The following is a 15,673-nucleotide window of genomic DNA, read 5'->3' as shown; positions in this document are numbered from 1 at the left end:
TCTTCCACTGCCTCCCGCAGTTTGGTCAGACTCATGTTTGTAGCTTCGAAGACACTATCCAACCATCTCGTCCTCTGCTCTCCCCTTCTCCTTGTGCCCTCAATCTTTCCCAACATCAGGGTTTTTTCCAGGGAGTCTTCTCTTCTCATGAGGTGGCCAAAGTATTGGAGCCTCAGCTTCAGGATCTGTCCTTCCAGCGAGCACTCAGGGCTGACTTCCATAAGAATGGATAGGTTTGATCTTCTTGCAGTCCATGTGAAATGGATCACATCTATATATGAAACTGAGCTTTCTGAGTTCTATAGTAATGCCACAAAACCCCTCACGAGTGTTTTTACGCGTTTGGCTTGCTTTTTATTATAGCAAGCACTGTAGTATTACTCCAGCCTTGTCAATAAGCCAAAGTTACTAGTCTGCTAAGAGGCTGGTAGAATGCGCGTCCTCCGCAACCAAGATGGGAACGCAAGCTGCTAGCCTCTTCGTGGGCTTGTTCAAAAGTTGCTGTCTATCAAGCAGACCAGCAGAGGGAGAGATGGAGGGATCTGTCCTTCATGCACCAGCCTCCTCACCTACGTGGAGTTCCTCATTGCCTGCAGCGAGCAGGTGAGTGCTTTAAAAAAGATGAATAAAAGGCAAATAATAATAATAATGGCCTCTTTTAACATAACAAAGGAATGCTGGGAGGTGATTCAGGGTTTCTGAAGAGGTAATGAAGACCCTACTTTACTTTGTCTCTGACAAAGAGAGAATGAGATCAAGATGGAAGAATGGGATCGAGCCCAGCTCAGACCGAAAGTTCTCCCAGAGGGAGGCTGCTTTGATTTAACATTTGTCCAGATAACACGCGAGGAACCCTTATGCCTTCTTTCGCTCTCTGGCCTCCTCCAGAAGCACTAATCCTGAGGGAAATTAGGCATGAGGATTCAGGAAGTGTTACAAAGTGGCTGCCCAGAGGGCAGAGGCGGCAGCAATCTCCTCAGGCGGCGCGGCAGGCCCTCTAACTAGACAAATCGCCTCTGACTTTCCCCCCAGGCCTCTGCATCAGCCTAGGCTGCCTGATAGCGGCTGCTATTATCCTCATCAAATAACATCATTAACAAATTTGCTGGAGGCAGGGGAGGTGTGCGAATTGTGCTGTGTTCAGTTGGTAGCGGTGCCGGTGGTAGTGTTGAGCTCGCGCAAGATAGAAATTGTGCCAAGATGGCAAAAGCAATAAGGAAAGGAAGAGTGGGAGGGATAGATGGAAGGAAGAGCCCAATTAGATGTGATGCAGGAAACTTTTGGATTATTATTTTTTTAATTTAAAAACCATGTCTGAATTTGATGTGGATCAGGTGGTCAAATACAAAACAGGGATGGGGGCCTCCAGCATCTTTAATAGTTGTTTATTTCAGCAGTTGGAGCTTGTCACGTAGGCTCCATCGGCTGAAAATTCCCTTTGCTATGCAACTTATTAAAGGTGCAAGTCCCCTCCTTTGCATCACGCCACCCTAGGTGTGGAGTGCTAATTGTTTAATCACACACTGAAATGCAGAACGCCTGTATGCATGTTGGTAAGGGTGTAACATCGGAAAATTCCACTGGCTAGAAGGAAGCTCTCTCTCAGCCTCTAGCTGGGTTGATAATTAACTGTTGTTGTTCTCTGCTAGCACTCACGTGAGTGTTTAACTTTAGATCACATGATTAAGGTATTCAATTGCAAATCTGCCATTTTGAAGGGGATTGCCTTTTGTTCCCAGGCATAGTGAGAGAAGGATGTGATAAGAAGCCTCTCCAGGCTGGATGCAGTGTAATGAAGGCTATGGGAAAGACAGAGCACTGATCTCAGCTCTGGTTGTAATTATATATTTAAGAATATATTCTTGGATATGTACATGCTTTATACAACATTCTGGGTGTACCATTGATTCCTTTGTACCTGTTTTTGAAGAAGTTTGGTTAGTAAAGCTTTGAATAATAATTACAAGTCTGGACAATTTTTATTCCAAAGGGAGTCAGCCTTTATGGAAATTGTCCCCTTTAAACTTTTTTCCCTGCAGGGGAAGATATGCTTGGAGCCAGTATCCCCCCCCCCCAACCATAAGTGAAAAAGCAGTGATCAAATACAGAGTCTCTTCCAGGAGTGCTGACTCTAGGGGGCAGACTGTCATCATGCCCCTCAATATTCCTTAGCAGGGGTCTCAGCCCTGCAAATGTTGAGGGGGTGGAGGAGGCCAAACAGCTGAGCCAGCACAGCATCAAAGGCAAGCTCCTCCTGAGTGTGAGAGAGGAGGAACTGTGGCCATTGAAGCTGCGCTGCACTGGGCAAGGCCTCCTTGCAACTATGCGCATGTTGGGCATGCGACGTCACAGGCATGCCATGTCACGTGTGTGCCATGCTGCTGGGCCTCCCTAATATTCAGCCCAAGGTGACGCCTCTAGTTCCTTCCCATCTAAGATGTGTGAAAATGAAACTATCAGGACTGGTTTAACTTCATGCATGGCTTGCATCACATCTTGTTTGGCTGAAAATAAATTTAAAAAGTGTCCCTCCTAGGCATTCTGCAAAAACGTGCAAAACTGCAAGGGGGTTACTTCCAGAAGGACCAGATGCAAGAGAATGACAGAGCTATTGTATTTGGGTAGAATAGGAAATTTTAGTGCAGAATTTCCCACTGATGGATCGGTCTGGCCCCTATGATCAGCTTTTGCTGCTGATGCTCCCATTTCTGCACAATTATGAAAAGGTACTGGAGTCTTGGCCTCTTTTGTTCTTACATCACCTTAGCCGCAAAAGCAGCCTCCGCCCCCCCCACTGTACCCCGAAAAAGTATTGAGAGTGGGAAGGAAGGGACTTCTGCTCTTACCAACAGCACCAGTATCATGGGACCTTGGTAGATGTAGTCAGTATAAATCCCTGCTCGTTTTCCAAACCAGCACCTGTAATTCAGAATGCAGAGCACAAAGAAACCACAGTGAGGATTTAACTTCATCCACGGTTGAAGCTGAACCAGAGTCCAGGCCTCAAATCCATTTCTGACACAGGATATAATAAAGAAAGAGCATCTCTGGGCATGGGCAGAGTGCTTTTCCTTGGCCAAAACCTCCTCCTAACACATGTAGGATGAGGAAGAAGAAATTCAAGGCTGGAAGACCAGGACCAAAACTGGATGAAATGAAAAACGTACGACACATTTCACACACATCTATTTGATGAAAACAAACAGCCGGCATATTTAGGGATAGGTAAGTGTCAGGACGCGGGTGGCGCTGTGGGTTAAACCACAGAGCCTAGGACTTGCCGATCAGAAGGTTGGTGGTTCGAATCCCCATGACGGGGTGAGCTCCCGTTGCTTGGTCCATGCTCCTGCCAACCTAGCAGTTCGAAAGCACATCAAAGTGCAAGTAGATAAATAGGTACCGCTCCAGCGGGAAGGTAAATGGTGTTTCCGTGTGCTGCTCTGGTTCGCCATAAGCGGCTTAGTCATGCTGGCCACATGACGTGGAAGCTGTACGCCGGCTCCCTCGGCCAATAAAGCAAGATGAGCGCTGCAACCCCAGAGTCGGTCACGACTGGACCTAATGGTCAGGGGTCCCTTTACCTTTACCTAAGTGTCAGGAAGTGTCAGAAGGGGTGGTTTTTAACCCTTCCTCCCATGCCATGGTCCCAATGAAGATAATCACCCACACCCCTACACCCCAATACTGCTGTTTGCACCCAGAAGGAAACAGCTGCTACCACCAATGTCAGGCTTCCCTGTCAAAACAAATAGCAGCTTTGGGGAAGAAAATGAAACCAGTGCAGTTGGGAAGGAGGAGTTGGGAGAGAAAATGAAACCACCCCCTACCATGCATGATACCATTACCCTGATCAAGCCCACTGTCTCATTCCTGCTATTTATTTTCTCTTTCTTTCTTTCTTTCTTTCTTTCTTTCTTTCAGCAAGACACATGAAACCATGCATTTATTGCATCGCCCAGCTTGAACCTCATAATCTGAGTTACTGTCACCACTCACCACCCCTCAAGACCGTAGTTGCTGAGAATGGCAGGGAAAGGTGTCAGGGGAAAGAATAATTTTCTAAAAACCCGCCAAGAAGACCTTTCTAAGTGGCTTGCAACCCCCAACAAGAGGGTGGGTGACTGGTTTCAGCCATAGCCACAGCCAGAACTTACTTGAAAGCCAGAAGCCATGGCTGATAATTAAGGCAAATGGCGGCCAGCCCAAATCAATCCTGCTCGCCTGCGTGATTAATGGCCATGGAAGCAACTTGCCAGGGGGCTGCTATGTCCTCCATTAGCAAGTCCCTGGGAAAGCAGGATCAAGGGCCCAGAGGGAAAGGCATAAGACCCTCTCATTAAATCCCAGGCTGCTTTAACTGGGGGGGGGGGGGACCTCCCACGATGGTGTTTCATTAGCAATGCCCAGTGCTGTGTTTACACTTTAAAAAAATAAATCACCAAGTAGTTTAATTCTGCTACCTCCATAAATTGTGCAAGTTTGTCTAGATTTGCTGAATCTTCCTATTTTAGCCTACTTTTTTTAGCTACAGAACAGAGAATCGGGGAGCACGCTAAACGTTCCTTCCTTCACCTCTGCTCAACCCACTATGAAGGGCCAAAGGACGCAGAAATGTTAGGAAATTTGGGATGGGACCTCTAGCTTGTTCAAAAATTCTGTTTCTTATAAAAGTAGCTGCAGGTGGGGAGAGCAAGCTGGGTTTGAAATGCAGCGCTTGGGAAAAGAGTGGGTTAATCCCCTTCCACTCCCACACTGTTTTCCTGATTCTAAGTTGCTTGCAACACTCCCACAAGGGGCCGCCCACTTGCCAATCACCTGACATCATAATCATGTCAGGTGAGTTGCTTTAGCCCTGGGTGGATAATGATGATGATGATAATAATAATAATTTATTTATACCCCACCCTTCCCGGTTCAGAAAATTGGGCTCAGGGCGGCTAACAACAAATTTAAAACACTTAATTGATGCAACAAAGAACAGCACAAAATACAGTATAAAACGTGAATAACAATAAATTCAGAATTCAAAAATCAATTTAGGGGGAAAACCCATCCAATAAACATTAGATGATCACCAGGGCTAGCTGACTAAATTAGTCCTATTTGGGCCAGCAAAGAGACCAGGGGAGAATTAGCTGTGGGATCCCAGAGTGGGTAATCTTCATAAAAAGGGGAGGGGGAGGGAAGGAAGGGGAATAAAAGATCAGGCTAAGTTCAAATTGAAAGCCAGGCGGAATAGCTCTGTCTTACAGGCCCTGCGGAAGGAAGTTAAATCCTGGGGACAGAGCATTCCACCAGGTCAGAGCCATCACTGAGAAGGCCCTGGTGGAGGATAATCTAACTTCCTTAGGGCCTGGGACATCTAAACTATGATTATTTATGGACCTTAAGGTCCTCTGCGGGGCATACCAGGAGAGGCAGTCCCGTAACTACGAGGGCCCTAAGCCACAAAGGGCTTTAAAGGTCAAAACCAGCATCTTAAACCTGACCTGACACTCCACCGGGAGCCAGTGCAACAGATACACGGCCCTCGAAGCCCTGACAACCAGCTGATTGTTGGCGCTAGGAGAGAGCCAAGCAGGGCACTCACTCTACACAGGTCTTTGCAGGTGCCACTGATCCTATGGGCTTCTTTTCAGCCCAGCTGTTGCTTTACCTGCCTCACACCTGACATGTGACATCAAGTGGAGGGCAGGTGGGCCTGGCAGAACAGCCTGATAGGCCTAATGGGGAGTGCCTAATCTGCCCCACTGGTTAGAGGTTTCCATTCCCTGAACTAATCCTATCCATTGGGACTAGGATATCCCTGAAATTTAAACACCTACATCCAAGGTTCTCAAAGTGGATGGTACTGCCCACCAGGGGATGGCAGGATCACTTAGGAGGGTGCCAAAAGGTGGCAGGGGGTGCTGGAGATATAAATGACTATCAGACTTTGAAAAGCTGGTATCACTGGATCAAGCATTCATCAGTTTTGCTGATTAATTAAACTAAGTAATTGGACTTTGAATGCACGTGCAATTAATTGCCACAGTTTCAAATTTCATTGCACTATCATCTCCCTTAGTGGGTGGTGCATTTCACTATTCTGAGTAGCGCTTTTTATAGGTTAGGGGGCCCTGGGGTGAGTTTATGGAACGAAAGGAGTGGTGGCCTCCAAAAAGTTTGAGAGCCACTGATCCACATTCTTGGTGCAGGTAAAGAGCTTTTTGTTTGGTTCATGGGTGGTTGGGGTGGTAGTTGGCAGAGTGGGGGAAGAACACTGCCTGCCTGCAAGCAAGGCCACTCCTGATTTCTTGCTTGTCTGCTAAAATCGCCCCCAAGTCTGCTCCTGATTGCCTTTGTGCAAAGCGGAGAAATGCCAGCAGAGCTTCCCTCCTTCCACCCCCAGATCCCTCCGTTAGCACCCACTCCAAGGCTGTGCAAGCCTGCTCTAGAAGCCATTACCATAGCAGCAGAAAAGCAGGATGGGGGGGGGGAGAGAGAGAGAGAGAGAGAGAGAGACACACTAGGGCTGACTTACTTCTCATTGTCATAGTAGAGTTTCCCAATGGCCCAAGCGATGATGATGGGGAAAGGGATGCCTGTGGATGAAAGCAAAGACAGGTCTCAGGGCATCCGGTAAGGAATGACCTGGCATTAAGGCAAGGGGTTGTGGTAGTTGGGGGAGCAAATGGGATATGTGGCCTCAGCTCAGGGACCCACCCATACCGAGCGAAACTATCGCAGTGCTATTTCCTAAGCTCAGACGCAGAGCCTGTTATTTCTTGTGTGAGGGCTCAGTGCTCCTATAATGAGTGAGAATGAGAGTGCTTCTGAGCATCTGCAGAGCGAATAGGTTAATTTGTGCCCCTGGAATCATCGCAGCTCAGCCTCAGGCCCTGTTGCCCATACTAGAATGCATGATGGTGCCTCTGAGCGTATAACAAAGGCACACTGGGTCCCTATGGCTTAACTCCAGAATGTGCTTTCAGATTCTGAAAAGGTATACATGATAAACAAAAAAGTACTCCTGAACACCAGCGGAGTTCTGAGTCTAATCCAACCCCCTTGAATCTTTCGGCCAACATGGGACTCGAACCCACGACCTTGAGGTGGAGAGTCTCATACTCTGAGCTATCCCTTTGTCGCCTGGCTACCCTGCAGGATAGGCTACAGCCACCCCTCTCCTTGCCACTCACACCAGCCGATGCAGATGAACATCCATTTCCTCAGCTTGTCTGTCGAATAGGTGAGGACGATGGCCGTGTGAAGGTAGCAGCCCTCGCCAAACATCCAGAAGAAATTGGTGACGTGGAAGTAGTTGTAGGCAGCTGTGACGAGGCGGCACCAGGGCTGTGTGTGGTGAGAGAACAGGCAGAATGGATGAATTAAGAGGAAACAGCCCCACAAATCCTAGCCACAAGCAAGCCTACCCTACCTCTATGAGGACACGGCTACTCTGAACAGCTTAGCATCGTCCCCTTTCGCCTGCTAATGGCTGCACATTCATAAACAGTGAGGCTGAGGCTCCATCCTTCGGCTTTAAAATTCCCAACCCTTCAGATCGAAGCAAAGCCAACTGCAAGATAGCTCAACCCATCTGCAAATAAACTACGGCATCACTCTCAAGATGCTAGAGCTCATGGAAATTCAGCTTCCTTTTCACACTAAGGAGACCCCGGCTGAACCTCAGCTGCCGGGTAACTCAGATCAACAGACTTGAAAGCGTCAGCCTTCAGCAACATGGCGCCCTCTAGAAATTAGGGGCGGCAATTCCAGCCAGCCTCAGCCAGGCTGCCTTGGCTTCTGCCAGCAAATCCAACAAGGAGATACCGTATTTTTCGCTCTATAGGACGCACTTTTTCCCCTCCAAAAAGGAAGGGGAAATGTGTGTGCGTCCTATAGGGCGAATGCAGGCTTTCGCTGAAGCCTGCAGAGTGAGAGGGGAGAGCCCCAGCGCCAGCCCAACAAGGTCGGGGGACAGAGGGAGGCGGAACGCGCCATCCCGCTGTCTCCCGAAGTGGTTTGGAGGCTGACGGCGGGGAGACCCCGCCGCCAGCCCTGCAAGCTCCGGGGACAGCGGGGAGGCGCAGCGCGTCTCCCCGCTGTCCCCGGACCTGGTCTGAGGGCGGCAGGGAGAAGAGCGCTTCTCCCCACTGCCTGCCCCGCAAGCTCTGGAGACAGCTGGGAGGCGCAGCGCGTCTCCCCGCTGTCCCCGGACCTATCTCAAGGCGGGCGGCGGGGAGAAGAGCGCTTCTCCCCGCTGCCGGCACCACAAGCGCCTGGGGGGGAAATAAAATTTTTTTCCTTTATTTCCCCCCCAAAAAACTTGATGCGTCCTATGGGCCGGTGCGTCCTATGGGGCGAAAAATACGGTACCTGGATTAGAATTTCATTTTTGGTCTTACTGTAGGACCAGTCATGGTGAAATACCTGCAGTTCAACTTGCAAATATCTGACAGGTTTATGGGCCTGATCAGCTGGCTCTTTTAAACTCTTAAAGACATGCCAATGTTTTCAAGGTGCTAAAGCAAAGTGATCGTGATCATGTTGGTCTATATACTAATTGGTAGCATTTCTTCCCAGGCCTACCTGGAGAAGCCAGGAAGTGATCCTGAAGCCTTCTGCATGTTGCAAAATGCTCTACCACTCAGCTCCAGCCCCTTGACGAGGCCTCATCACCTAGGGATGCCATATGTCTGGATTTTTACGTACATTACCGGGATTTCAAAGGAGGAATTGACATCGGGGTGAGGGGATTTCCAAAAGGCAGCATTTTGTTCTGGATCTTAGGCAAGTCAATCGAGAAATCGTGTTTTTTTGGCATTTTTTGTGGGGGGAAGCTCAACAACTTTTGGGGTGTCCTGGTTTTTATTTTTTGAAATATGGCAACCCTATCATCACCAGCTCACAATACCTTAGGGCTTTACACTATAGATCAGGGTTTCCCAATCTTGGGTCTCCAGCTGTTTTTGGACTACAACTCCCATCATCCCTAGCTAGCAGGACCAGTGGTCAGGGATGCTGGGGATTGTAGTCCACAAACAGCTGGAGACCCTGATAGAGATGTATGTTTTCAAGGCTTGACTTCCATATAACAGGTCAAGAAGCAGCGACCTCAAAGGTCATGGGGAAAGTTTCTTCATCCCCCTTGCTTTTTTGTTTTGTTTTCCAAAGTCCAGCAGGCATCCAAGCCAAATTGCTAGCACCAGATTTGAGGCCAGGCTGAGGAGAACCTACCACGTTGCTTTCATGGACTTCTGGATTCATGGTGAGCTGGACCACAAACCACGTGGCGTTCCGCAAAATGAAGGCAGTGATCAAGTTCCAGTGGATAATGTTTCGTAGGCAGCGGATGCTCCTGGAGGAGAAAAGGAAGGAGCGTGCAAAATGGCAGCACAGGCACGGCCCAAAGGATGAACTGCCCCACTCTCAAGGCAGAACCCCTCCCCTTGCATGTTATTGCCTTGCCCCTACCTCTCTTTAACTTTTAGATCAGCCTTCCCCAGCCCGGCACACCCTCCAAATGCTTTTGGGACTTCAACTCCCATCAGCCCCAGCTAGCATGGCTGTGCTGGCAGGAGCTGTAGTGTGTAAACATCTGGCCAGTGACAGGCAGGCGCAGGCTGCTTCAAATGATCTCGTGGGCCCTTTGGCCTGACTCACCTCAGGCGCATGAAGAGGACGAAAGCAGCTATCAGTGCTGCCAGGGAAATGCAGTGCCCAAGGTAGTTGATGATGACAGCAACATGGTAGTGCAACTTGCTTCTCTTCTGTAGGGGGAAAGGCAGGAAAAGGTTCAGCATTGGGCCACAACAGCATAGTAACTATCATTTGTAGTCCAATTCCTTCAGACCTTTTCAACCATGCTCCAAAGAGAATGCCACAATATTCTTACTTTGTTTCACTAGCCAGTGGTGGAAGCAGCCTCCATTAAACAACCAGAATCTGCTTAGCCATTACCCTGAATCCAATGCTTTCCCTTTCCTCAAACCAGAGATGGAGGGATCTGGCACCCTCTAGGCATTGCTGGACTACAACTCCCATCAGTCCTAAGCATGGGCAACACTGGTTGCTATTGGTGGGAAACGGACTCTTAGCAACATCATGAGAGCCACAGGTCCCTTTAGCTCCTTTATCGTCATGTTGACCTTTAGATCATCTGTGAAATGATCTCCTCCTCCTCCTTCTATTCTGGGTTTAGCTAATGATGTTTTATAAGGAGCAGCATAAGTGGTAGTCAGTTCGAGAAGTTGCTTAATACTGAGCCCAACCATTGGTCCACATAGCTCAGCGATGTCTATATTGGCTGACAGCAGCTCTCTATAGTTTCGGAGGGAGACATCTTCCCAGCCCTCTTAGAGACACCAAGAACTGAAATCTGGAACCTTCTGCATGAAAAATATGTACTCTACCACTGAGCTACAACCGTTCTTCCTGTTCTTTATATGCGTGGGAATAAGATGCTTCCTTTTGCCACTCCTGAACCATCTTCCCATAGGTTTTACTAAGTAATGGCAGGATCCAGGGATACTGAGCATCAGAGGGTCTGAGAAGAACTGTGCACAATGATTGATGGAAGAGGAGAAGAAGAAGAAGAGTTTGGATTTGATATCCCACTTTATCACTACCTGAAGGAGTCTCAAAGCGGCTAACATTCTCCTTTCCCTTCCTCCCCCACAACAAACACTCTGTGAGGTGAGTGGGGCTGAGAGACTTCAAAGAAGTGTGACTAGCCCAAGGTCACCCAGCAGCTGCATGTGGAGGAGCGGAGAAGCGAACCCGTTCACCAGATTACAAGTCTACCGCTCTTAACCACTACACCACACTGGCCATACCCTCCAACAATGAAAAGAGGGACGTCACATTCCATAATGATTATTTTACTATTTATACTCCACACATCTTACTGGGTTGCCCAAGCCACTCTGGGCAGCTTCCAACATACATAAAAACATAATAAAGCATTAAACATTTATTTTTTTTAAAAAAAACCCTTCCCTAAACAGGATTGCCTTCAGGCGGTTCGGGGGTTGGATAATTCCATACCCTCCAACATTTCTCCAATGAAAATAGGGATATCCTAAGGAAAAGTGGAACATCAAATCAGAAACTGGGATGGCTTCTCTAAATCAGGGACATCCCTGAAAAATAGGGACACTTGTAATGTCAGCAATGTTTTTCTAAGAGTAGTATTTGGACTTGATAGGCGCGATATAGGAAAAGGAAGCAGCCCAGAAGCTGACTGGTCAGCAGGGCTGGTCTGTCACATTCATTCAGCCTTTAACGGCATTATGTCTTGTTACATGAAAGTGCTTGTAGAACAGGGCAGCCTTTTCATGCCAAATGGGCTGCAAGAGTACTTTGACATGGAACCTGCGGGCCACACAGTGCCTTGTCGCACCAGGGGAAGGGGAAGCAAGGTCAAAACTGGGTGCCCTCCTCCAGCCTTTGTGCCACCTTTCGAAAGCTGGCTAAATGAGGTTGCCGGGCTTTGGGATGGAGGTGCGAGACTCTGTCAGGGTCCTAGACCATCTCATCTACTTCCCAAAGCTTGGAAAGTGCTAGCTAGGATTTGGGAAGGAGGGAGGAGGACCCTATGACCATATCAGAGCCTCATGCCTGTTTCCCAAAGCCCAGCTCTCACTTACGAAAGCCCAGCACTACTGGGCAGGGGTGTCAAATGTTGCTGAGGGCCACCAAAACAGGCCTCAAGGGCCATATGTGGCCCCTGGGCTGTGCCTTGGGACCATCCTGTTGTAGAAGGAGGGATCCTCAGAGATGTGGAACGGAGTACCATGTGGAGAAAAACAACTTGCAGCCTTCTGATGTTTAAGATGCTATTGTCTTCTCACAAAGAGGGGGGGCACAGCTATTTCTCTCTCCCCCCTCCCCCCCACATTAATTGCTAATTCACAGAATGGATGCAAGCTTCACAGCAAGACAGTTGGCTAATTTAATTATCCAGCCACCCTCTCCTGCGACTTCAACCCAAGCCCCCAGGGACAGTCAAATGTAATTGCCGCTGCGGATATATCATGTTTCCAGGAACCTTTTCTAAATTCTAATTAAGTGACAGCCTTCTGGGATTTTCCAGATAATGGCTACACCATGAAAACTCCTTGCACACCTCCTTCTCGTGCCCCTCCACTAAACACACATGCGCGCACACAAGCTGCATAGTCAGAAAATATATGCACCAGCCACTGGCTGTTGCTATGCAGCTGCAGTGACACTCTGCCCCATGGCAGAATCCATGGGCCAGGCTTGAGAGCAGGGACCCAAATCAGAAGGTTTAGAAGGTGACCACAAGCCCGAGATGACCCCACTATGAGGCGTGGCAAGGTGGTACATTCTGGGTACTATTAAGAGCAGCAGAGAGAGAAGACGACAGATCTGATCTGTAGAGCTTAGTTCATTGGGAAAGTCTCCTTTGCATACACACTTGATATATCCATGGAGATTAAAAGGCATCAATAAAACCAGAATCAGTACCCCAACTTTTGGGTCATTCAGCTTTAGAGCTAAAACAAAGCCAGCAGGTGTAATCTCTGCTTCAACTTTATTCTATTTATAAGATCTCTTATTTGCTCTTCATCATGAGGTCACATGGCAGGTTACAACAATATAGCCATACAATTATGAAGACAAATAAAACAGTTCCGAACAAAAATGGAACAGTCTAGAACAGTGTTTCCCAAACTTGGGTTTCCAACTGTTTTTGGACTACAATTCCCATCATCCTTAGCTAGCAAGACCAGTGGTCAGGGATGATGGGAACTGTAGTCCGAAAGCAGCTGGAGACCCAAGTTTGGGAAACACTGGTGTGGAGATTAAACAACAACAACAAAAAAAGGAGGTGGATCCCAGGAAGCAAAATACCTTAACTTTCAAAAGCCAGGGTGAATTTTATTTATTTATTTCGTTTATATACTGCCATTCATTCTAAGAGTTCAGGGCACTTCACAAGATAAGAACACAGGTAAAGATATACTCTCAGAGGATTGCATCAAATGGTAACCCTACTCGGAGTAGAGCCACTGAAATTAATGGACCCAAGTTAGCCATGCTCCTTGATTTCAATGTGTCCGAGTAGGACTAACATTTGAGTAGGGCAATTTCTTTGAGGGAAGTTGTGAAAGTTAATCTGGCCCTTTATATGGAGAACCCCAGGGACTGTGTTACTCAGGTGGTAGTGAGGCCACGGTATGGCCACTTTATAATGAAATATAGCCCTACTTGAAATGTATGGCAGTTCATACCTCCTCGGTGAGGATCTCCTGACACTGGGAGTAATTCACACGGATTGCCCAGCTCCCGTTTGCAAAGCATTCTCTGTACACATTGTCTGGAAAAGAAAAATGCAGACAAAGAGAGTGAGAGAGGTCCTGGGAGTGTGACACAAGCTATGTGAGAGACTCGTTGAAGTAGCAGCGGTGGCCAGCCCTCCAGGACATTTGGCTGCCTGAGGTCAACAGCAAATGGCACCTCTGCCCTACCCCCTTAATTAGGTATTATTATAATATTTAAGGCCTTTGTATACTGCTTAATCATCAACATGTCTAACCTTAAGTACTCAAGGTTAGCCAAGTTATTTTCGTACCTGAGGCATACAGTCCCACAGGAATCTCTCCCCATCCCTGACTATCAAAGTACAATGATAATAAATCAAACAACTAATAATTTGCTGCCATTTCATGACACTCGGAATCAGTTGCCTGAGGCCTCAGTTGCCTCTCTCTATCCAATAAGAGGGCTAGAACAAGATATGCTGACAGAACAAGCAAAACAATCCCTGGCTTTCTTATTGAACCAGCCTGAAGTTCTGTAAACACTAAGGAAGCCCTACTGAACAATGTGGGATTTGCCTCTGAATAAACATGCGTAGCACAGGGACATGGGTGGCGCTGTGGGTTAAACCACAGAGCCCAGGACTTGCCGATCAGAAGGTCGGCGGTTCGAATCCCCGCGATGGGGTGAGCTGCCATTGCTCGGTCCCAGCTTCTGCCAACCTAGCAGTTCAAAAGCACGTCAAAGTGCAAGTAGATAAATAGGTACCACTCCTGTGGGAAGGTAAACAGCGTTTCCGTGCGCTGCTCTGGTTCGCCAGAAGCGGCTTAGTCATGCTGGCCACATGACCCGGAAGCTGTACGCCGGCTCCCTCGGCCAATAAAGCGAGATGAGCGCCGCAACCCCAGAGTCGGCCACAACTGGACCTAATGGTCAGGGGTCCCTTTACCTTTTAAACATGTGTAGCAGGTGGTGGGGAACATAGTCATAGAATCATAGAATCATAGAGTTGAAAAGGACCATGAGGGTCATCTGGTCCAACTTCCTGCAATTCAGCAATCTTTTGCCCAACGTGGGGCTTGGACCCACAACCCTGAGATTAAGAGTCTTCTGCTCTACAGAGTCGCTGGACTCCATCTCTCATCAGCTCCAACCAGTGATGCCAATGGTGAAGGATGCTGGGAGATGTAGTTCAGGGCTCCAGGTTCCTCATTGCTGAGGATTATCTTGTTAGTCTATAGAACAAGGGTGGGGAATCTTTGGCCTTCCAGATGTTATCAGATTACAACTTCCATCATCCCTGGCCTTGCTGGCTACTTGTAGAGTTGGGGTCCAACAACATCTGGAGAGCCAGAGATTCCCCACCCTGTTACAGAAGTTAAGCTTTCGAATGACACGCTCTATCGGTGTCAAACTGTGGTATTTAAGTGTTTCCAGGTGGGTGTTTATGGCAGGGTCAGTGCTTCACATGCATGCAGGTTTGATTCTATTTCTTTAGCTGTGGTTCTTGCATTGCAAGTGGATGGGCTAGATGACTCTACAAGTCTATGATTTTTTTAAAAAATTGGTACTGTCCACACAACAATGTTGGCCTCGAAATTCCAGCCCGTATCCCTGTGCTCTATAATTCTGATCTACCCATTCCATGGAAAACCCAATAAGGAAATAAAATTGCTGACAATGACATGTTTTTGATTATCTCACTGACCCATTTGCAAATTAAGCTTCTTCTTAATCATTCCCCACCCCCCAAACAATAAAACAAGATGTTACAAATTCAGGCTGAAGACTTATGGCTTACACATGCATGTATCCCTGAGTGTCTCATAACTCGAGCCACTCAGCTGCAGTGCACTCAGTGAAAAGTATTGTTCTTGAGATAATGTGAAAGCCCAGCCTCTGATGTTTGTGATGAGTTTTCGCAGCCAAGTCAGTCTTTGATGCTTCTGCAGTCATTGTTCTGATGAAAGCGCCACCCGCTCCCTTCAGAACGCAATTTGAAAAACACAGTTGATACAGAACATGTAATTTGGCCCAATCTAGTATTCTTTAGGACAAAGGTGGTCTGAGCAGCAGCAGAATTGGATTACACATAATCAGAGGGTGTTTTCAAATCGGGCAAAGTTCTTACACAATTGCCCTGTGACATAACCATGGATTAGATGGAGAAAATTGAATTTGCGCTTGCTGGCTTCACCCTTGACCTTGTGTTCATACTTTGGGATGAACTTGTGCTGGCTGCAAAGGGGTGGCAAGGAACTGTATTGGCACCCCTCCCCCTGGGAAAAAACCACTTTACTGCAATAGCCACATTAGAAATTACTGCATTTTACACGACCTAAGTACTCAAAGTGTCCCAAGTGAGGGCAATGTGAGGAGGAAGGGTGAAAAAACTGCACAC

The 15,673-nt window shown here is 47.7% G+C and overlaps 1 protein-coding gene across 6 annotated transcripts in view; it reads right to left on the bottom strand.

The window, feature by feature from the left end:
* LOC310747921 (corticotropin-releasing factor receptor 1) overlaps positions 1–15,673 on the bottom strand; it is a 78,012-nt gene that overhangs the window by 5,987 nt on the left and 56,352 nt on the right. For 5 of the 6 annotated variants that reach the window (XM_083583346.1, XM_083583347.1, XM_083583351.1 and 2 more), the window contains 6 exons: positions 13,245–13,330; positions 9,649–9,755; positions 9,223–9,343; positions 7,182–7,335; positions 6,524–6,584; positions 2,847–2,919 (listed from right to left, as the gene is read on the bottom strand). In XM_083583346.1, coding sequence (XP_083439472.1) covers positions 2,847–2,919; positions 6,524–6,584; positions 7,182–7,335; positions 9,223–9,343; positions 9,649–9,755; positions 13,245–13,330 — 602 coding nt within the window. Of the gene's footprint in view, positions 1–2,846; positions 2,920–6,523; positions 6,585–7,181; positions 7,336–9,222; positions 9,344–9,648; positions 9,756–13,244; positions 13,331–15,073; positions 15,658–15,673 lie in introns of those variants that run through there. The other variant, XM_083583350.1, reaches the window with a different exon arrangement.

This window comes from Podarcis filfolensis (assembly GCF_964270895.1).
Source record: "Podarcis filfolensis genome assembly, chromosome: 13".
NCBI lineage: Eukaryota > Metazoa > Chordata > Lepidosauria > Squamata > Lacertidae > Podarcis > Podarcis filfolensis.
Note: the sequence above shows the minus strand (reverse complement) of the source record. Positions and strands in the feature narration are given on the sequence as shown.